General features: G+C 40.2%; 1 protein-coding gene across 1 annotated transcript; it reads right to left on the bottom strand.

The window, feature by feature from the left end:
• Positions 1 to 1,188: 1,188 nt before the first annotated feature.
• dhrs7cb (dehydrogenase/reductase (SDR family) member 7Cb) lies at positions 1,189 to 19,629 on the bottom strand. The gene is made up of 7 exons (XM_055150200.1): positions 19,515 to 19,629; positions 14,652 to 14,805; positions 13,045 to 13,157; positions 10,801 to 11,011; positions 9,219 to 9,311; positions 7,424 to 7,594; positions 1,189 to 3,340 (listed from the first exon to the last, which is right to left on the bottom strand). The coding sequence occupies exons 2-7, from the start codon at positions 14,800 to 14,802 to the stop codon at positions 3,132 to 3,134; spliced, it is 948 nt and encodes a 315-aa protein (XP_055006175.1). The 5' UTR covers positions 14,803 to 14,805; positions 19,515 to 19,629; the 3' UTR covers positions 1,189 to 3,131.
• Positions 19,630 to 23,407: the final 3,778 nt, after the last annotated feature.

Genomic DNA, 23,407 nt, shown 5'->3' on the forward strand with positions numbered 1-23,407 from the left:
GTGTGATCAGATATAAGAGGAGGTAATGTACTGCGCTTAGGAAATTATGTGTCATAGATGATCACCATCTTGCCCTTCACACTGTGCTGACAAATTGCTGCACACTGCATCAAGTTTGTGATGTTGTGGTGTATTCTTTTGTATCCTGCTGTGATGAGCTTCCTGGTTATGTAGGATTGTGGAACGAACCTTGTACAAGAGGCACGGACTCGTATGGTGCTCAGGGGAGATTGTAAGAGAATCATGCATGGATCATATATAAAACTAACCTGATTCATCAGCCTGTTTCATGTTGTAGAATCCGTCTGACCTCGCAGCGTTAGAATTCATTTGCTTGACAGTAGGCGGGTACTTTTTTTATTTACCCAATCACTGCTATTTGGTCGTGACGTATGTAATGCGCCACTAATGGGGCTAACCAGTATATTAAACTTTTCCCAAATCCTGCAAGAAGAAGGGCAATAACGTCTTTCCCCTTGATAAAATTCACCAAACATTCTCATTGTTCCGGCTTTAAATCCTCGATCTCGGGAACCGTTGGCAACACTGATGCTGATTGGCTGGTGCTTGGATTCGCACTTCCAGGGTTTTTGTGAACCGTCTAGTGTATTCTGATTCCTGACCAAGTCGCTGGAGAGAAATGAAATCGAGCAGAGGCACTAGGTGGTACCAGCCTGACAAATGTCGAAACATTTGTTAAAAAAAAAAAAGTGTAGGACTACCTTTGAAACCTTTTCTATATGGAGCACAGAGCACAAAAATGGGACTTTAAAACAAATGTATCTGTCAATATAACATAAAGAGTTAATGAAGTTAATTGTCAAATATATTTGCTAGAACACTCCTGATATCTTTTAAGATTATGGAACACTGCACCCACCAAAAGAAAACCTCATAGATTACAGACAAAAGTAATGCTCGACCTTTTCTTAATATGTGCTATTCCCACACAAGCAAAAAGAAACATTATATGACCTGGTGTAAAAGATTCGTTTTTGCAATCTCCAGACAATCGCCAGATATTACACAAAATGATCTCAGAAGAACTCAGCCTAAATGTGCAGGGTTTGTGTGTTAAACATGTGTGAATGAAACAAAACAAGAATCTAAATCATCTAGTGGATGTCACGTTTTGTAGGCCTAATAGTTTTGTGAAATAATCCACCAAAATCTGTAAATATTGTCAGTTTTATTTATTTTTTTGCAACAATTCCATAATGTAACTTAAACTTGGCAAAACTGTAATTACTGAACATATTATATTTTACAACACGTTAAAAAATGTGTATCTAGTCATTATCATACGTATTTGGTGCGTGACTGCTGCCCTCTGGTGGACATCCCACGAAGGACACGCATTCAGTTAAGTACTAGCAGAGAGGATTTGGGGTAGAACATAATAATAAAAATAATAACAATAATGCCTCAAATAGTATGTAATGATTTATGAAGATTACACACATTCATGCGAAAACCTTCACAGAACCCACGTGTTTTTAAAAGTTACGTTTTTAAGTTTAAATCGACTCATTCTCTCGACATACTTTTCAACTATAAACATACAACTTACCCTTCCATTACAGCTTCACTGAATACATTTTACACAGCTCTACACTACTGCAAAGATGCTGAAAATGTAAATAGAACTGAATCAGAACTAAATGTCTGTAAGATTTGACGTGCAGCCTGTACTTTAGACTACTACAAACTGTTTCAGTTTTCTCTCAAAGCTTTTAAGTTTAAAGGAACTGTATGTAAGATTTTGATTTTGAAAATGAGGTAAACATGTCCAAATCAAATATAACTCTTACTGATAGCAACTATAATCTTGATTTATTCTTAATTACATGTTCTATTTCTTTATGTTATAATTTGTGTTTTGGTTCAAGTCTCTCATTTGGGTTGCCAGGTTCAGTGCTGAAATCCAGTGTGTTTAGACCTCAAATGCTTCTCTCTGATCTGAATGGTCTCTACCTAAACCCCAGCACCTGCACACAGTCATGAGTCAGTGCTAGTGCAGCCTCTGCAGCTCAGGGAGGGGATTCTGGAGGTTCTGAGCTTCACATGAGGCCTGAACATAAACTTAGAATGAGACAAAGTTGTGTGTGTTCTCTGTCTGCAGGTGAAGACTCTGGTTATACAGGTTCAGTGGTGATTGTAGTAACTTTTCTAAAACAGAATGGTTTGCAGAACAAAACCATTCTGCACTGGAGCACTGCAACACTTTATTTTATAATTGTGTTTTTATAGGTGTTTATTGTACATAATGTGGATGAATGAAATGTGAAATGTGGGACCAGCCTCTCAAATCTGCAAAACAAATTTACCTACAGGCAGTGTCGGGAAGGTGACTTTTAAAATGTAATCCCCTACAGATTACAGATTACATACCTCAAAATGTAGTTTGTAATGTAATCCATTAAATTACTTAAAGTGAGTAACGTAATCTGAATACTTTGGATTACTTGATATTGTCATGCTTTTTAAAACTGCATGAATGTAGCGACCACATCCTGAAAATTCTTGTTTGTTCTTCAAATTGGCTGAGCCCAAGTCTCCATGAACAGACTTGTTTGCTGTAAAGTTGCAAAGACTAGAATCTTCACATAAGATGTTTTGTCTGCTAAAAGAAAATAAAAAGCCCAGACTTTACTTTACCGTATAAAAAAATATTATTGATAGAGAAATGATTTCTATATGAGCTCACTGCTGCCTTAAAGTATGTCTACCTACTGTTAGTGTCATATTGTTTAGTCCTGGTTTAGACCTGGTTTAGTCCTGGTTTAGTCCTGGTTTAGTCCTGGTTTAGCCCAAAATGTGAAAATAGGAAAATACCGCCATGTAATCCATTTATTTCAACAAAGTAACTGTAATCCAATTACCTCTCATTGAAACAGTAACTGTACAGTTACTCATAATTTGTACTCTGATTACGTAACGCTGGTACATGTAATCTGTTACTCCCCAACACTGACTACGAGTACGAATAAAGCAACCTAACCTAAAACAGTAAGAGCACAAACTACATACAGTTCCTTTCAACTGTGCGACCCTCGTCTTCATCTCTCCCTCTTGTCCCTGTTGTACAAGTGTTTGTTTTAGTGTTAACTCCGGGCTTTATAAATCAGGATCTACTGGATGTTCTCGGCGAGGGCGGAGTCTCGCACCCCCGCGGACAGCACAGAGAAGAGCAGAGGGGGCAGCAGAGAGCGCAGGTACAGGGCCAGACGGGGCAGGGGGTGCGAGAGGAGCACCTCCTTCTTCTTCCTGTTCACCGTCTGGAGCACCTCTCGGGCGAGCACAGAAGGACGCACACCATGGCTCAGGTGACTGGAGATGTCTGCACACACGAGAGAATGTTACACAATATTAATGCTTTGTATTTTTTAATCACAATCTGACAATAAATTACTGACCTAGTTATACACAGTGTTGGGAAGGTTACTTTTAAAATGTATTCCCCTACAGATTACAGATTACATACCTCAAAATGGAGTTTGTAACAGAATCCATTAAGTTAGTTTAGGTGAGTAACGTAATCTGAATACTTTGGATTACTTGATTTGCTGTAGAGAAGCAAAGACGAGGAAATCATAACATAAGATGTTTTATCTGCTAAAAGAAAATAAAAAGCCCAGACTTTACTTTTTACCAAATTAAAAATATTATTGATAGAAGAAGAGACACGTCCACACAGCATCGTTTAGTCCTGTTAAATCCTATTTGAGACATAGTTTAGAACTGGTTCTAGTCCTGGTTTAGATCTGGTTTTAGACCTGGTTTAGACCTGGTTTAGACCTGGATTTAGACCTGGTTTAGACCTGGTTTGGACCTGGATTTAGACCTGGTTTAGACCTGGTTTTAGACCTGGTTTCTACCTGGATTTAGACCTGACCTGGCTTTTAGACCTGGTTTTAGACCTGGTTTTAGACCTGGTTTAGACCTGGTTTAGACCTGGTTTTAGACCTGGTTTAGACCTGGTTTTAGGCCTGATTAAGTGTCCGGCAATGAGTGGAATTACTGAAACTAAATAAATAAATAAAAGGGATATAGCCCAAAATGTGAAAACAGGAAAATACCGCTGTGTAATCCATTTATTCCAACCAAGTAACTGTAATCTAATTACCACTCATTGAAACAGTAACTGTAACTGAATACAGTTACTCATAATTTGTACTCTGATTACATAACGCCGGTACATGTAATCCGTTACTCCCCAACACTGGTTATAGATTTACACTACCGGTCAAAAGTTTTAGAACACGATAATTTTTCCAGTTATTTATTGCAATTCAAGTCGTGCAAGAGCTTTAAATGGTACAAAGGTAAGAACTGAACAAACAGAGGTTAAAAAAAATAGAAAAGAACAAAACACAAGTCCAAGCTCTGCCGAAACTACCTCAGGAAAAAAGAACAAGATGGTAAAGCTTGAAAACCTGGACCTCATTTGGTCAATCATCATTCTCCTATAGAGCCATAAACTATAGAGCCAGAAACTTGTGGAACAGCCTCCCACATAAAATTATATCATGTACTAATTATGAAATGTTTGCACGCCTGAACAAACAACGGCTTTTACCCAAACAAACCTGTACACATGAATCTGTCCTGTATGAATGCTGCAATATGAACTGTAAATATGTAAATAAGTAATGTATGGATGTGGTGACTGAGACTGTAAGGGACTAGTCTTACTTTTTGCTTGACTGGATGAATGATTGCATTACTGTACATTCTATTGTATTGGCATGTTCGTCATTTATGACATCAACCTGTCCAGGGACTCAAGGTGGAAATTCGCAATTTTGCTATAACCTTGTACAAGCATATGGCCTCTCTGTGTAGCTCAATGTTTTCATGTGCATTGTCCTTGATGAATAAACAAATAAACTAAACTAAACCTACAAGTGCCACACATTTTTAGAACTTCTGCAACAGACTTGGGAAGAACTTTCTGAACAATATTTGATTTCTATTATAAAAAGAACGAGCCACGGGTGTGTTCAGCTGTTCTATCTGCCAAAAATGGACACTTTCATCAATCAAAAGTTTAGAATATGATTTGGGCAACAGTAAACAGTAAAAAAGGAAAAAGTGTGGTGTTCTAAAACTTTTGACAGGTGAGAGGTTACACAAGTCTCTCAAATGATTTTATCTAGCATTAGTTTTTCAGTGAGTCACTCTCAAATCAAACTCCTAAACACGACCATGAACACTCAGACTGATCACAGACTCCTGAAAATGTGAACTTTAAATCCTTTTTGAATTTTTTTGTTCTTGAGTTTTCAGACAATCTAAACATTTTGGCAGTATTTGCTAATGTGTGCATTGTGTCACCACGGTAACTGGTGAACATTCTGTCATACACATACATGAAGAACTCCCATCCAATACAGGTTGAACTCATGATCTAGAATGTGATGTCCTAATCTCAGGTGGAGGACAGGGGCCTGCAGAACTCTACTGGAGATTCACTGCTTTTGATGCTGAACATTATTAAGCAAAATGTTAGAAAGAATGTGGAAATAATTCACTAAAAGTCTTTTTGTCCCCTACAGCGGGTTTTATTACGTGTGTTATCATGTGAACCTGAGTGAAACGATGCTGCTCTGGTCAAATACACCCAGCAGTTGTCGTAGTTGGTGTAAAAGGCAATCGGCAAGTAACCCGCTTAAAGCACCAGAGCCACCCTGCAGTTAGTTACACCCAGAGCTGATCCCGTCACTGCAGACGTCTGAGAGTAGAGAGTGGTTCCTCCTTAAGGTAAAGCAGACCTGGAAGTGATTTAAAGTGTGTTACAGCCATTTTTGTCCCACATTGGTTCAAGGTGTTTGTGGTGGAGCCTTAGGGGTGGAGCCTAGTGGCTCATAGCCAGGTGGCCTATGTGGCCTGATTATTCTTTGTGTGGAAGCTGTAGGGGGTTGAGGTCATACAGTTTTTTGATCGTGTGATCCGGATATATTGTGTCATCTTAAGTTGTGGAAGCTGCATCTTCAATTAAACCTCATAAGCAATATTCTGTACGTTTGGACATTGAATCTTTCGGTTTTCATCTTAGACACATGAGTCAAGCTAAAGCCACACAGCTCTCACAGCTATAGTGGCAAACTGGAGTTAAACTGCCACTACAACGTGTGACGTGTCTGAAGTTTAGTCTACGTTTACATGATGACTGTCTGAACAGAAGATGCAAAAGTGGCGTCGCGTCTTTACTTTTTATTCCATTTTTGAGTTTATAAGCCCCAAAAAATGCTGTCACTGTCTAAATGAAAGGCACTTATGATCAAATTATTTTCTCAAGAAAGAACAAAAATGTGGCTGTTTGCTGCAGGTGTTCCAATCAGTGGGAGCAGGTAGAGCAGGGGTGTCCAAACTTTTTTTTATCAAGGGCCACATATCTAAACACAGACGAAGCATAGGGCCGATTGAGGGCAGTAGACTGATGCTCAATACAGAGAATAATTGAAATATGTGCATGTTTATCACGTTAGAATGAACCATCAGTCTTTATTCATGTAGTTTCAAGATCCTTAAAACTACACACTAAATATGAAATATTAGCTTTATCAAGGTAGATTTTCAAAAAAAACTTGCAGTAAAAAATATGTTTTTAATTGACGCAAGGTAATTTGGGCCAATTCACCTGGAAGTCTGAGGGCCAAGAAAAACTTGTCTGAGGGCCACATTTGGCCCCCGGACCATAGTTTGGACATGCCTGAGGTAGAGGGTGCTCTTGGAAAAAGGATCAAAACTAAAACTGAACGGACTCCAGGCACTGCAAAGAAGAAGAAAAAGTAAAAAATCATAAATGTAGTTAAAAGGCCTTTATTTGAATGGCCAAAGCCAACATGTTTCGACCTTAACTGGTCTTCATCAGGGCTTAACAACTCAACTAAGCCCTGATGAAGACTACATTAACATTAACTACATTTTTCCTTGTGCAATTTTTTTATTTTTTCTACTTCTTTGGAGTGCCTGAAGTCTGTTGTGTTTTAAAATGATTTTGTTGGTTTTACTCACAAGTGTTCTCGTGTAAACAGGCCCTTATTTCTCATGTCCCCTCTTGAAGGTGTATTTGGAGTGATTCATACATGTTTATTCTCCTGTATTCAACGTCATTGCTCAGATCTGCCCGTCCTTTCAGAGAGAACATCCCAGACTGATGTGTAGAACTCTATTATTATGACACATATTATATTACACACATGAGTCTGGAGAGAGTCAGGTGACGTGTCAACATGAGCTTCACTCACATCATCAAAAGTTGACCTGGAAATGTCCACAATACCACACTGCTCTTCAGAAGTTCTAAACAGCAGTAGTGTGGGATTATGCGCCGTGTGGTCAGTCTGGAAGTACTTGCAGTACTTGTACTCAGGCCCACAGGCAGCTGTGTAATAATATTTGCAGTAGTGATACTCACAGTCCCAGAGGCGGTTGGTCTGGGGGGCGGGCTCAGGGGCGGGGGCGGGGGCAGGGGGGTCAGAGGCGTTGATGAAGGTGTGGGTGATGGTGCTCACAGAGATGCCGTACTCCTCCACCTCGGCCCGCAGACAGTCAAAGAAGGCCTGAGCCGCGTGTTTAGAGGCAGCGTCTGCACAGATCAAATACACACACTCACATGGTTGTGTTAACATTATTATGAGAACAAACAGCACAGTACAGCTCTTATTCATGTTTGTGACACATGAACATGAACTCTTTCACTTTCATTCACACTGTGTAAGGCTACATTCAGACTGCAGGGCTTAAGGCTCAATTCAGATTTTTTTGTGAAATCTGATGTTTTTTCGAGGTCGTTCACATTTCCAATTAAATGTGACTTGTATGTGACTCCAGTGTGAACATTAAACAGCCCAAAAGTGTCTCACATGTGACACTGGAGACACGACGACGTCAACCGCAGCGAGCGTCTCTGTGTTTACAGAAGTTGTCCAAACATGGACGCAGCATTGAACACCTGGAGATTTTAAAGTTCCTCTCGTACCGGAGCCAGAACATGAACAACTTACTTGTTTTAAGGAGGAGATTGAGAAGGAGAAGGACGAGGTTTTTGACCGTGGTGTTTTGTGGGACAGTGGCAGCAACGTCCATTGAAAGGAACGTGTGGATGTGGAGACGGAGCCAAGAGTGGTGAGTGGTGATGTGCTTCGCTTCAGTGACACGGAGTTCATTAACAATTTTCACCTACTTCAGCGCAGAACAGTGATGTTTGTGGCTTGTTGATAACGTGTAGGTGGATGAATGCACTTTGGCTGTTCAGACTGAATGTCAAAAGATCAGATATGTATCAGTTTCAGGAGCACAGATCCAAGTGTCCTGGATCACATTTGAAAAAATCGGATCTGTGTGGTTCAGACTGACATTAAAAGATCAGATACAGGAACATAGAGGCCAAAAAATCGGATTTTGGGTCACTTCAGGCTGCAGTCTGAACAAAGTCTAATAGATCAGCGTTCCTCTACTGGTACCTGCTTTATCAAACACACTTTCTGAATGACAAAGCCAAGTTTAAGATACACTAAGACTAAGTCACTTTTCTGCTGGAAGCTCCGCCACCACCTGCTTGTGTCCATGGAGATGTTATTACTTTGCCTGGAATGTTGCACAGTATAACATTAAAATATTTATTTCCATGGAGAGAAGCAGGTCAGGTCAAGTTTCACGTCAGTGAAGAAGCAAACTGTGATCATATAGGCACAGATGTGGAGCTGGTCTTTGACTGTGGTGCATGTTTTGTGTTGATGGGGGAAACCTGAACACAGAAACATACCAACAGCACAGAAAGCACAGGCGAGCCAGGGATCAAACACAGAACCTTCCTGCTGTGAGATGAGAGCGCTAGCTGCTCTTCCACTGTATGGCTCGTTATGTTCCATGTCATGTGATGTCTTCTGTATGTACACAACTGTGCTTATTCACATCCTTCCAAATACAGACACACACAAAATGACACAACTAAATATATGTGTGAAAACTAAAGCTCCACCTGCTCGTGTGAATGACAGGAATGACACTCTACCACATGACTGTTTGTTTTGGCTCTAAACCATTAGTGTCAGATGTTTCAGACGTGGCCCGGGGCCCAAGCACAGCCCACAAAACCTTTGTACTTGTTTCTTTTACAAGCCACACATAAGCCATGTGTAGAGACAAATGCACTAATACAGATGCAGATACAGAGGGGTTCAGTAATTGAAAGCATTCACAATACTCACAGGAGCTTCTAAAAGGGACTGCCAGTTTGCTGTGGATACTGTTGACCAGCACGATCTGCCCACCCCTCCTGGACATCATGGAGGGGAGCACACCTGGGGGACAGGAACACTTTTATGACATACATGTTCTGCCTGTGTATCTTTATAGCCCAGGCTTCTCTAACCTGTAGCTCAGGAGCTACCAGGAGCTCTTGATCTCTTTTCAAGTAGCTCATCAAGAGATTTCTGAATTACACATATTGTCCTGAATAACTCACATTTGATTAAGTAAATGCCTATTGCCCATTGTTATTGCAAAACGATCATTGTGATGTCTGATCTTGTGCACTCATGAATAAATATGTTTTATCTAACTATATCCCATCTTAGTCTTCCATTTGCTTTTATGTACAATTTATTTCTTGTGACCATTTAAACTAGTAGCTTTCTCGCATTTTCATTTTGTGGAGGAAATAGGTTGGAGACCCCATTCACACGCACATACAGTCTGACCTGGAATTTAACTGCATTTTTAGCAAATACGGTCAGATACATGCTTGCATTTCTAACCAAGCTCTGGCATCACTCACATGCAGAGGAGGAGTTATTATTTAAACCAACTTGATTTGTCCCATTTCTACGTATGTATATGTCTATATGTGGCAAGGCAGCTGATCATGTGTCATGTGTCACATGACAGAGACCATAAAGGTCAGAGGTGCAGCAGCTCACTTCCTCTTCCTGAGCAGGACTAACACATGGTTCTTTCTGGGAAATAGTCCAGAAATAACCATGACCAAACAGTCCAGAGGAGGCTCAGTGCTGTTTGCTGTTTTTATGAGTTTTTAGTTTGAATTATACTACTGCCTATATACAGTAGTTCTGCAGTGAGTGTAGGCTGTAGATCACAGAGTGTGGAGGGGCTCACTGTAGAGGGTGCCCTTATTTATAGTTACTGGTGGTGGTGGCACTTGTAATTGGGTGTTTTCAGTTTTCTTTGCATTAATCTTGTTTGTTTTTCACTTGTAGCATGTCTCCTCCAGATCAGCTTTAGTGTGGAGCCTCACCTCTGCAGTGGCATCCTCACCTTTCCTTTACCAATCAACCTTAACGTTTGTTTAACCTGTAATAAAAGCTGCTGTATGGCTGTTTGACCCACACACTGACTGACTTTGTTATTAAAGCTTCCTGTAGATCCTCTAGGTGTTACATATATATGCACATTTTCACTTTGAAACGGCATTATGTTCAGTCGTCTCCACTTCTGAAATCTAGAAAGAAATAATTGATCATTTGCAGTGTCAAATGTTCAATCAGTTATCATGGTGACACAATTCAAGAAAAATACTAAATGGATTTAAGCGTACATGACTTACTAAAGCTTACTAAAACTGTAAGAATAACTGAGCGAGACTTTCACTTTAACAGCACAAATCAGCTCAGTTTCCATTCCAACTCAATCACTTGTTTCTGGTCAGACTGTGTTCAAACAGAGATCAGAGAAAGTCTAATTTGGGGAAGACAAACAGACAGACAGAGCAGTGCCTTCCGTTAGCTTTTACAAACTGTCAAAGGGTCTGTATTCTCTGCAGTGTTGTCGCACCTTTGGCCAGCGTGCAGGGCCCAAAGTAGTTGATGTCCATGATGTTGCGGTCCACGTCCAGGGAGATGCTCTGGACAGGACCTTTGACCTTGATGCTGCTGTTACAGATGAGCACGTCCACATAACCATAACAGTCCACCACCTCCGTCACCACCTCCTCCAGGCTGTCCGGGTCACTGAAGTCCACCAGCACCAGCTTAGGGGCAAACGTCTGAGGAGCAGAGGAGCAGAGCAGCAGAGGAGCATCTCACTTCAGACTGAGCTCACTTCTCTCCAGCAGTGTCCCACCAACACATGACAAAAAGAAAGACGCCTCCTGGACCTGCTGCCAAACGTCTGATACTAAAACCTTTGTCCAGAGTTCAGTTTTCATTTGCTTTGGGTCACACCTGGACGACTGGGGAATTATACATATATTCAGAATAAGTTACTCTGCTAAAATCAAAAGAATACATGGTGCACTATTTAGGCTTCAACCACAAACAGCATGGTGTAAAATGTTAAAGTACACAATACAGTACTCACACCATGTATCTGGATACAACTAGTATTTTGGTAAACATTTCTCATTAAATGTAGAGCTTTCATCGGTGGACATCTGGACTATGCAACAAGAACGTTTTGGGCTTCCAAACACTGAACCACTGAAGGAGTACACTGTAAATACACACTAAGTACCTCATGTACACACATACATGTACTGTATACTTTAATACATTTATCTTATAAAATTTTAGTACTTGAGTACAGTGTAACAGTACTTTTACTTGAGTAATATATAGTACAGTGTAACAGTACTGTTATTGGAGTAAATACTGTGCTTCCCCTTCCACTGTTGATAGTACTGTTAGTAGTATAGTACTGTTTATAGTACTGTTGGTAGTACTGTTGGTAGTGTTGGTAGTACTGTTAGTAGTATTGTTAGTAGTATTGTTGGTAGTATTGTTAGTACTACTGTTGGTAGTACTGTTAGTAGTAATGTTGGTAGTACTGTTAGTAGTATTGTTAGTAGTACTGTTAGCAGTATTGTTAGTAGTACTGTTAGTAGTACTGTTAGTAGTAACTGTAGTAGTATTGTTGGTAGTACTGTTTGTAGTACTGTAGTAGTAGTAGTAGTAGTATTGTTAGTAGTACTGTTCGTAGTACTGTAGTAGTACTGTTGGTAGTACTGTAGTAGTACTGTAGTATTGTTAGTAGTACTGTTAGTAGTACTGTAGTAGTAATGTTAGTAGTACTGTCTGTAGTACTGTTAGTAGTATTGTTAGTAGTACTGTTAGTAGTACTGTAGTAGTATTGTTAGTTGTAGTAGTACTGTTAGTAGTACTGTAGTAGTATTGGTAGTAGTACTGTTAGTAGTACTGTTAGTAGTAGTACTGTTAGTAGTAGTAGTTAGTAGTACTGTGTAGTAGTACTGTGTAGTGTAGTACTGTAGTAGTAGTTAGTAGTACTGTAGTAGTAGTACTGTTAGTAGTAGTACTGTAGTAGTAGTAGTAGTAGTAGTACTGTAGTAGTAGTAGTACTGTTAGTAGTAGTACTGTAGTAGTAGTAGTAGTTAGTAGTAGTACTGTAGTAGTAGTAGTACTGTTGGTAGTACTGTAGTAGTAGTAGTTAGTAGTACTGTAGTAGTACTGTTAGTGTAGTAGTACTGTAGTAGTATAGTTAGTAGTAGTGTAGTAGTACTGTTGGTAGTACTGTAGTAGTATAGTTAGTAGTACTGTAGTAGTACTGTTGGTAGTACTGTAGTAGTCTAGTTAGTAGTACTGTAGTAGTACTGTTGGTAGTACTGTAGTAGTACTAGTAGTACTGTTAGTAGTACTGTAGTAGTACTGTTGTAGTAGTACTGTAGTAGTCTAGTTAGTAGTACTGTAGTAGTACTGTTGGTAGTACTGTAGTAGTATAGTTAGTAGTACTGTAGTAGTACTGTTGGTAGTACTGTAGTAGTATAGTTAGTAGTACTGTAGTAGTACTGTTGGTAGTACTGTAGTAGTATAGTTAGTAGTACTGTTAGTAGTACTGTTGGTAGTACTGTAGTAGTAGTAGTACTGTAGTACTGTAGTAGTACTGTTAGTAGTACTGTAGTAGTACTGTAGTACTGTAGTAGTACTGTAGTAGTATAGTTAGTAGTACTTGTTAGTAGTACTGTTAGTAGTACTGTAGTAGTACTGTTGGTAGTACTGTAGTAGTACTGTTGGTAGTACTGTAGTAGTCTAGTTAGTAGTAGTAGTATGTGGTAGTGTGTGTCACCTCTCGAGGGTCGGCGTCTGTACACAGGGTGTCGTACAGAGACTCCAGTTTGTCCCAACTGGTCCCACACAGGATGAGACGAGCCCCGCCCACGTGGAAGAGACGGGACAACTCTGCACACACACACACACACACACACACACACACACACACACACACACACACCCAACACACACATACAGATACTGTTAGAACATTTGAGTAGTACTCTCCATGATATTGTCATGTTTCTGGGGTCACATGCAGCAGAACCTCGAGGCATGGCTCAGTAGAACTTCCAGATTGCTCACAGAAAGATGAAGGGCCCTCTGCTGTTTGACTGTTTTTTTTTTTTTTTTTTTTTTTGTTTTTTTTTTTTTTTTTTTTTTTTTTTTTTGGAAACTAAACTCTTTTGGGTTCATCATTATTATTTAGACCAGGGATCCCCAACGTCCAACCTTTCTGAATCACACGTACTGTGCTGAATAAGTCAAATTTGATGAATTAAATGCCTTTACCATTGCACATGTATTATTTTCATGCCTAAGTTTATACACTGATAAATGGATAATAGTTTATGTTTTATAGGCGTCTAACTTATGGTGACCAGATTTTCAATATAAAAAAAAACTGGGACACCCCTGGTTTGTGGTGGTTGGTAATAATACAATTGTGAAATGAATGAATAATTAAGGAAAACTTTTCTGCACTCAGCCCTTTCAACTCACATTTTCTTTGTGTTTTGGTCGTTTTTTAAGCAGCTTTTCTTTATTTTACCTACACAAATGACAATTTATGCCTCTGTTTATTGTTGGCAGGGATCAAATTGGTTAAAAATAGGGACACCTGGGATATTTCTTGTAGAAAACTGTGACAAATCAGTGGTTTTGGATAAATCTGCTGGGACAGGGGACACAGGGCTCAAAACTGGGACTGTCCTGGGTAAACAGGGACGTCTGGTCACTCTATTCTAACTGTACTTTATCTAAGGCCATGACTCTTTAATATACTAAATTTCTTGTGACAGCTAGAACTAGTAGCTCTCCGGTATTTTTGTTTTGTAAAGATAACTCACTGAAGGAAAAAGGCTGGAGATCACTGATTTAGACTGTGTTTACCCTTAAAGATGCACTGTTCAACTTTTCTGGAGAGAGTCCTCAACCTGTTTGGCTCCATGGAGATGTTAATGCTTTGGGTTAAATTGTCCAGAGTATGGCATAAAACAACTTGTATGCATTTATTCAGCTACAGGTGTTTTATTTATTGCTCAAAAATATCTTAAAAAAAACATTTATTGTTACTGTTGGTGGGGTCGCAAAGCTCCACAAGCCTCCATGGAGATTTTTACATTTATGGAGCTACTATGGAACATTTTAGGCACATCTCCATGGAGACAAGTAGCTGATGGACCCTCCAACAGACAAGTTACAGAGTGCACCTTTAATTGAAGAGTGATTTGGCCCTGGTGGTACTCGAAAGGTCAAATGGTAACGGGAATATAAGGTTTGGAAGTCAAGATAGATGGAAAATAGATGGATTTATTGATGGAAAAGAGTGAAGAAAAAGAGAAAGAAATAGAAAGAAAAATGAAGAGAGAGCAAAAGAGAGAGCAAATGAGAAGAGTTTACCCGTCCCCACTCCGGACACGGCGTCGGTCAGGACCACCACTTTGTTGCGCACTTGAGCGTTGGACATGAACAGCAGGAACTCATTGTACACGTAGTACACACCCGCCGCTACTACTATGAGTACGGGCAGGAGTACTACGAACGGAAGCATGGTCTGAGGACGAGAGGAGAGGGGGAGAGGGAGGGAGGGGAGAGAGAGGAAGAGAGAGGATAGAAAAAAATGAAAAAAGGGAGAGAGCGTAGAGAATGTCAACAAAGAACAGATAATGGGTGAAGAGAAAGAGAGCATGAAGGAAGTATGGAGGAAAGAAAAGATAGGTGGGGAGGTGAGAGTGGAAAGAGAGTGGAAGAGAGAGAAAGAAAGAGGAGAGGTGGGATACAGAAAGAATGGAGGAAAGAAAAGAGAGGCAGGGGGAGTGAAGGGCGAGGCAGGAGAGTTGGAAGTGGGAAGAAAGAGAGTGGAAGAGAGCAAGAGAGGAGAGGTGAGATGAAGAGAGGAGAGAGAGAAAGAGAGGAAAAGAGAGAGTGAGAGAAAGAGTGAGAGAGAAAGAGGAGATGTGAGATGAGGAGAGGAGAAAGAGAGAGAGAGGGGTCAGGGAGAGGTGGCATGTAGAGAGAGAGAAAGGAGAGAGGAGGAGAGGTAGAGAGACGTAGAGATAGAGAGTGAAAGGGGAGAGGTGAGATGAGGAGAAGTATAGAAAGAGAGAGAGAGAGAAGAGAGAGTGAGAAAGAGAGAGAGAGAGAGAGAGAAGAGAGAGAGAGAGAGAGAGAGAGAAAGGGAAGAGGTGTGAAGAGGAGAGAGAAAGAAAGAGCGAGAGAGAGAAAGAGAGAGAGAGGTAGAGAGAGGGGAGAGGTAGAGAGAGAGACGTAGAGACAGAGAGTGAAAGGGGAGAGGTGAGATGAGGAGAAGTATAGAAAGAGAGAGAGAGGAGAGAGACAGACAGACAGACAGAGAGAGGGGAGATGAGAAAACGTAGAGAGAGAAAGACAGAGAGACAGAGACAGAAAAAGAAAGGGGAAAGGTGAAATGGAGAGAGAAAGAAAGAGCAAGAGAGATAGAGAGTGAACGGGGAGAGGTGAGATGAGGAGAAGTATAGAAAGAGAGCGAGAGGAGAGGTGAGAAAAGGTAGAGAGAGAAAGAGAGAGGGAGGAGAGAGAGAGAGAGAAAGAGGAGAGGTGAAATGAGGAGAGAGAAAGAGAGGGGGGGGGGGTGAGATGAGGAAGCGGTAGAGAGAGAGAGAGAGAGAGAGGGGAGGTGGAGAAAGGGGAGATGAGGAGAGGAGGAGAAGAGAGAGAGGGAGCAGAGTTAGTGTCCAGGGTGAGTCACTGAGAGTGTAGAGACCCGGTCGGGGTGAGGATCATGTGGGTGCTGAGGTGAGCTCCCACTCTGTCACTGTCATGTGCACCCACACACTTCCAGAAACACTCCTCTGCATTATTCACATTTGAACCCACACTTGTCACACCTCAGGCCTGTTTTTCACTGTTTACATCAATAAATGAGTAAGTAAACAGATAAATAAGTCACATACAACATATAGAAGTTAGGTGTCCCAGTTTAGTAAAAGTGAAATTGTATCCTCAGAACATTATTTATTTGTGGCATAAAGTGACGTTGAGTACTCTGAATACTTTGAGGAGATACTTTTCCCCTGACAGGCCAGTCCAAAAACACTGTGTGGGTGTGTCTGCAGCGTGTGGAACGGCACCACACACCTAACTTTTCCACTGGAAGGTTCACCACCTGCTTGTTTTTTCCTAGAATCTTCCACCGTATGACATTAACTGTGTGCATCTCATTTGCGGGGTTAGTTCACTTCTACCATCCCCGTTTTTCCAGAATCACATTAAAATGAACAAATATATAAATAACACTGAGCAAGAACTGAGTAGATGTCGACTTCGGCCCTATTCGCACGGGATAAATTCAACCTGGGGACGTCAACTCTGTGTTACTTTAATGCATTTGTACGGGGTAAGCAAAGTCTGTAAATTGCTCTATTTGAAAGTATGACGGAGTATAAGGCTTAGATTTAAAAAAAAAAAAAAAAAGATGCTGGCGCTACGAGAATAAAGTCGTAATATTTCGACATTAAAGTTGTAATATTACGAGAATAAAGTCGAAAGAAAAGTAATTTTACAAGAATAAAGTCATTTACAAGAATAAAGTCGTAATTTTACGAGAATAAAGTCATAATTTTATGAGAATAAAGTCGTAGTCAAAATAAAGTCGTAATATCACGAGAATATCGGCTGCTCGGAGAGTCTGAATGAGTAGGCTGGTGCTCTGGACAAGTTGGAGCATTTTGTAAAGGAGAAGAATCCGTGTATCATTCGTTCATTCGACTGAAACAGGACTGAATCAGGACTAAACCAGGTCCGGAACCAAACCAGAACTAAGACCAGGATTGAGACGGGACCAGATCTGGACTGAAAACGGTTTAGTCCTGATTTAAATCACGGAAATGGGAAACGGCGTTTCCGTGACTTAAAATACGATGCGGGAATATTGCGCCACATACAGACTGAACCAGGACTAAATCAGGACTGAATCAGGACAAAACCAAGACTAAACCGTTTTCAGTCCTGGTCTGGTCCCGGTATCATCTGGTCTAGTCCTTGGTCTGGTCCCGGTTTCAGTCCTGGTCTCAGTTCTTGTCTGATCCCAGTCTCAGTCTTGGTCCCTGACCTGCATTTAGTCCTGGTTAAGTCCTGGATCAGTCCTGGCGCAAATGAAGAAAATAGTTGTTTTTTCATTTTCTTGTTTTTAGTTTTATATTGAAAAATGAATGAATGAATGATACACGGATTGAAAAGCATATTCTTCTGCGGCATTTTTCACTTTGACTTTGAGTTTATTACAACTTTATTCTCGTAATATTATAACTTTATTCTCATAATATTACGTCTTTATTTTGACTTCGACTTTATTCTTGTAAAATTATGACTTTATTCTTGTAATATTACGACTTTAATGTCGAAATGTTACAACTTTATTCTCGTAGCGCCAGCATCTTTTTTTTTTTTTATCTGAGCCTTATACTCCGTCGTATGAAAGAGAAAAGAATGTGGAAAGAAAAGAAAGAGATAGAAAAAGCACAATTATAACAACAAGCACTGAGATGCAGATTCACACGGAACTCAGTTATCAGCGGACGTCTGTGTTTGGTCATTTACGGCAGAATTTTTACTTTACAAATTACATTCACACGGGATTAAGATCTCAGGCATCCTCTGCAATTATTACAAATCAGCAAAGGTCCACAGGTCACACTAATCCTGTGCAAATAGGGCTATAGATAACTAGATAAGATAGTTAAAGATGTTAAACAAATGAGGTAAAACGTCACCAAAAAACATGTCAGTCTTTTTGTCTTGATGCTATTCTCAGATCCTAAACATAAAAATAAGACCAATAACAGAAATATTACATAAAAACAGATTGGTAGTCTTTAGTTTTTCATTTAAATTGGCAGTTTATTTCATATATTCTGTTCAAATAAAAGTTAGGATTAGCTTTGAGACACAAATATCTGTCAACATTCAGTGAAGTTTCCAAGCCTCGGTAAAGTTTTTAACTCGTTGTCCGTGACGACCAAATGCTCCTTGCTGTCCACTGTGTGATCTTTACTTAAGTGTGCATTGTTTTTAGCAGAGGTGGGACCAAGTTTGTTTTGCAAGTCTCAAGTAAGTCTCAAGTCTTTGACCTCAAGTCCGAGTCAAGTCACAAATCAAAGACGGGCAAGTCGAGTCTCGATTCACTGGCCCATAAGACCAAGTCAAGTCCAAGTCAAGTCCAAGTCGTCTACTTTGAGCTTCAAATCATTTCAAATCTTTAAACCAAAGTATCAAATATAGCTTAGATTTTTGCAATTTATATGAATTCTTAACTAAATTTTACTTAAAAGCCACGGTATATTTATATATGAGTATTTATATAAGCAATATATATGCAAATTCTTCCTTTTTAAAAGTCTTGACAAGATCTTAGTGTGACTCATTATAGTCTGAATAGACAGAATTCAGATTTAAAAGTGCTCAATAACAGTGTCTTTGTCTGCAGTGAAATAGAAGGATCATGTTCTCTGTAGTTCCCTCTGTTTCACTGTATTGAACTGTATATTACTGTAGTACATTTGAGGATACTACATCACAGTACTTCCGTTACATCTTAAGTAACAAACACAGAAGTGGGTGAGACATGTTCCAGTTTGTTCCTGTAAAATTAAGAGCTGCATGTATCAACTGTAAAGAGAAAAGTATTTCCTAAAAACACATATATTTTTAGGAGAAGCATCAATCTTCTCAGGTCACAGGTCTCAAGTTCAAGTCAAGTCCCAACTCACTGAGCTTCAAGTTCAAGTTGAGTCCCAAGTCTTCTGACCTTTCACCTGACCACATGTCACAGCCTGCTTGTCTCCATGAAGATAAACACATTTCAGGCAAAGCAATAACAAACTGATGGTGAAGACGAACCCTCCAAAAGAGAGAAAAAAAGAAAAAAAACTAATAGTGAGTAGTAAGTTTAAACATTTTGACTCAGATTAAAGTATGTTTGGTTTTGAGCTCTGCCTTTGAGCTCATTGTGACCCCATGTAAGGAATGGCTTTATAGAGAACAGCTAAATATACTCCCTGCTCTTAAGAATACTGTTACAAGACACCGCCAGGGTCAAGCGGAACACTTCACTTTGGCCTGAACTCAAAAACACGTCAAATAAAAGCATTATTATTTGACTCATTATTTGTGTCAGTCGTGTGCAAGCGTGACGTGCGGCCCCGCTCTGGCCCCGCTCTGGCCCCGCTCTGGCCCTGCTCTGTGCTGAGTGAAAGCAGTGTGCTGGGGTTGTCTCTGGGGACTTACGGGCGCGTGCAGAGGAGATAATCCTCCCGGAGCGCTGCGGTACAATCCCCCGGCTCTGCTTAGGTAACAGGCCCACTGTCCATTCACCGAGTCCCAGCCTGTGTGTTCACTGTCCAGCCGCTCTGACCCACTGACGAGGAGGAGGAGGAGGAGGAGGAGGAAGAGGAGGGGGTAACCTGCGACCAGAATAGACAGAGCAGAGTCAGCAGCGAGAGCGCGTGGAGGGTAGTGTCGCTGCTACCGGGCTGCCAGGGGGTAGAGGGAGAGCAGGGTGGTGGTGTCGTCTGAACAGGAAGCATGTGCAGTTCAAATTGGAAAACAAAAACACATTCTTGGAAGACAATGTTGACTCTTTTTAAAGGCCATGTATGCCTGATGTTTGTGTTTGACTAAAATGTGTCTTCAGATATACAGGGTGTCCCCCCAAAAATTTACATAATTTCACAAGCCAGTAATTTTGGAAATTCTTGTTGAAATAACTTCAAATGTTCACAGAATGTATAGAAACAGATCAAGATTTTATATTGAATGTTTTTTTAATAACTTTGTTTTTATTGGTTTTAAGTAACATTTCAAAACATACAAAAAACATATAAATCAAAAACAATGTAACAACAGTCTGGAGTGACAGGTTCTTATTTAAACATGTATTTGATATTGACATTTTTATGTACTATGTTGTTTTACTGGTGTCATTTATGAAAACATTCCACTTTTCCCATTGCTCATTGTATTTGTACCTTTCAGTTTAAGATTATATGTTATTCTTTCACTGAAATATTCTCCACAATCCTGATCCGGTCTTGTTGTGCGGGTGAATCTGGTTTTAACCAATTCTGTGTAATTCCCTTTTCAGTTGCAGCTAAAGCAGTTTTTGTCAAATACATGTCCTCCTTCCTTACTACATCAGATATATTTCCCAGCTACATCACCAGACATGTGTTCAGAATCCCATATCCCAGAATAGTCGTTAAGGTTGTGTTTAATTGTTCCCATTACATACCCTAATTTTCAGGCAACTCCAAAACACGTGTGAGATCAGCGTCCATTTCTCCACACAACCTCCAGCGCTCTTGCAGGGTGGACGTCTGTCTACTTTTGAATGTTTTATTTTTGCTCTGTCATTTTGTGTCTTGGAATCTGCACACACACTCACCCAAGACTGTGCAGCTTCAGTGCAACATTTGGAAAAACTTCACCAACTGGTAAACACATTTGGACTTGGTACCAAAAATATAAAGAGAAAGGCTGATTATGCAGGGCTAAAGGATTACACATGTGTGCGAGCAGATTCCAAGATGCAAAATGACTTCTCTTTGGGAGTGAACAGCTCCACCTAAAAACAGAACAAAAATTTAAAAAATTAACAAGTGCAAATCAGAGGCAACAACCTGGTCCCCATGAGGCGTCGATGGTTCAGTTCATCACCACAGAAGCAGTTTATGAAGAGCCCAGCCCATATTACATGATCATTATATCCACAATATAGTGTGTGTATGTGTACAGGCCCATGAACATGTGTGTGATGTTGGTCACACATGACAATGTCTGTGTTTACTAGTGTGGAACCAAAATGTCACTTTTCATGAGTTGTGTGTGTGTTATTTGTGTGACTGTAGATCAGTGTGTTGTGTATCACCAGTAAAACAAGAAATGGAAATTATTTTTGTTCCAATTAGAATTTTAACAGCTACACTGAAAGAGAAAGGAACTGTTCTAATTAGTGATTATCTCGAAAACTATAAATATTTGACTATACAAATGCATAGAATTATAAACAGATCAATAGATTTTTCTGAGATTTTGAGACACTCCCATTGCTCGAGCTCCATCCTTCACGGAGTTATAACCAAAAATGCATATTTGACCTTGGTTACCTTGACCTTCAAGTGACCTTGACCCCGGTTATGTGTGTGCTAACTTGTGTGATGATTGGGTGAATATTTTAGCCTGCAGATGTTTCAGAAATTGCAGAAATTGCTGATCCTTTATAATGGCGTGACCTTTCAATTGACCCGTGTGACCTCAAATGACCTTGGATCGTCACCAAACTTTTTTTTTTTTGGTGGCATCAGGCATAGGGGCTTGACCCATGTACCAAATTTGGTGATAATCAGTCCATAAATGGCTGAATTATTGCGGGTGGACAGACACACACACAGACACACAGCCAGGGTGAATACATAACCTGGTCAAAACTTCAGGGACCAGGTAAATATAAAATCTTGATCTGTTTCTAAACATTCTGTGAATATTTGAGGTTATTTCTACAAGAACTGACAAAATTATTGGCCTGCCAAATGATGTCAATTTTTTGGGACACCCTGTACTGTATGATCCGCTCCTGAGGTCAAAATAAGTCCACTGTGAACTGTCTGCATCTGTTTATTGCATTTTATTGTCAGAAAATCCAGAAGTGTGTTAGCATGCTGGTTGTTGTTAGCTTTAGTGTCTCTCTGCTCCTCTATTTATCTTGTGTGACAGTTCAGAAGATGGCTTGGAGCGAGCAGCCGAACAATGTAAACAAGGTAAATACATGTACTATTGCATTGTCTTAATCTAACCAAAAATGTCTCGAATCATTGTCAACTTCTGATGCTTTGAAGGTGCACTATGTAACTTTTATGTTGGGGGTCGGTTACCTTCTTGTTTCTATGGAAATGTCACTGCTCTGCTTGGAATGTTCCACAGTATGACATCGCACAGCTCTACCTTACATTGTGGAGAAGCTTAGCCAGGCTGGTGCCACCTTGTGTCTCCGCTCAATATTCATTTCTCTCCAGAGACTAGGTCAGGAATCAGAATACACTAGACGGTTTGCAAGAACCCCGGAAGTTGTAGACCATGCACCGGCCAATCAGCAAAGAGCTGTGAACGCATGACGTCAAACTGGTCACGTCTGTCTGGGTCCCTGTCTGGCACAACAGTAAACAAAGCATCAAGATGGATGTAGACGAAGACAGACATTCTGTGTTGGCAATGATTCCTGAGATGTTATTGCCCTTCTTCCTAGGGGATTTGGCGCATCACATTACGAACAAATCCTACCACTATGAGGTCAGACGGTTTCTACGAAGTGAAACCGGCTGATGAATCAGGCTAGGGGAAGCTAGCCTGATGAGATCGAAGTAGGAGGCAGACTTCAAAAAATGTTTCTTTGACCAGACACAAATTTATTAAAGTAGACTTCTGGAGTTAACGCAAAATAACTTATCACAAATAAACTGTTCAAACTAAAACCCACTGAAGTAAATGTGATCAGCGATAAAATGAAGACTGCAGACGTATGTGATGTTTGGAATCATCTGGAATTTGTCACTTCATCTCTTCTAATCACATGTACCAGTGCACTCAGAGTTGTGCGTCAGTGGGGAAATAATGAAACTGAGGTGTGGTTGGAATTGTTGATGAGCCGAACGTAACGGAACACTACAATGACATGGAGATGAAGAAAACTGGGACATTTTCTCATTTTTCTTAGATTTTGTAAGACTTACTACCGTGAATAAAGCCCGCCGGAAGTTGTCATCGCATCTTTCCAAACGTCTTCCAGGTTTGTGACATCAGCGTGAACTCAACCTATTGACAAAACCCACTTGCTTATATTCCCCCCCAACAGAAAGTATCATTTCCTTTACATGTAACTTTCTTAAGTCTAAAGCTAAAGCCCTTCAAAAACAATGAAACAAAACAGAACTTACCAACTTGTCACATACATTTATTCAATTAAAGGTGGTTTTAAAGCACATAAATACCTAGAAAAACAATCAAATGAAGAATGACATCATATGTGTAGATTATAGGTCTACCTGCCGCACCAACTCGACAGACAGGTTTGTTTCAAGGGTAATTAGCACGCAGCCACTCACATCATTGTAATAGTCATACCGTAG

The sequence above is a fragment of the Boleophthalmus pectinirostris genome, unplaced genomic scaffold, assembly GCF_026225935.1.
Source record: "Boleophthalmus pectinirostris isolate CB_2022bp ecotype Guang Dong unplaced genomic scaffold, ASM2622593v1 HiC_scaffold_14, whole genome shotgun sequence".
NCBI lineage: Eukaryota > Metazoa > Chordata > Actinopteri > Gobiiformes > Gobiidae > Boleophthalmus > Boleophthalmus pectinirostris.

Bases quoted from the DNA above. Each gene is read 5' to 3' on its own strand.
- dhrs7cb (XM_055150200.1), bottom strand. From the start codon at position 14,802: ATGCTTCCGTTCGTAGTACTCCTGCCCGTACTCATAGTAGTAGCGGCG. The intron at 9,312-10,800 runs GTGCGACAACAC...CCTGTCCCCCAG, and splicing joins GCCCTGCACGCTGGCCAAAG to GTGTGCTCCCCTCCATGATG. The intron at 7,595-9,218 runs GTGAGTATTGTG...TGATCTGTGCAG, and splicing joins AGTCCCTTTTAGAAGCTCCT to ACGCTGCCTCTAAACACGCG.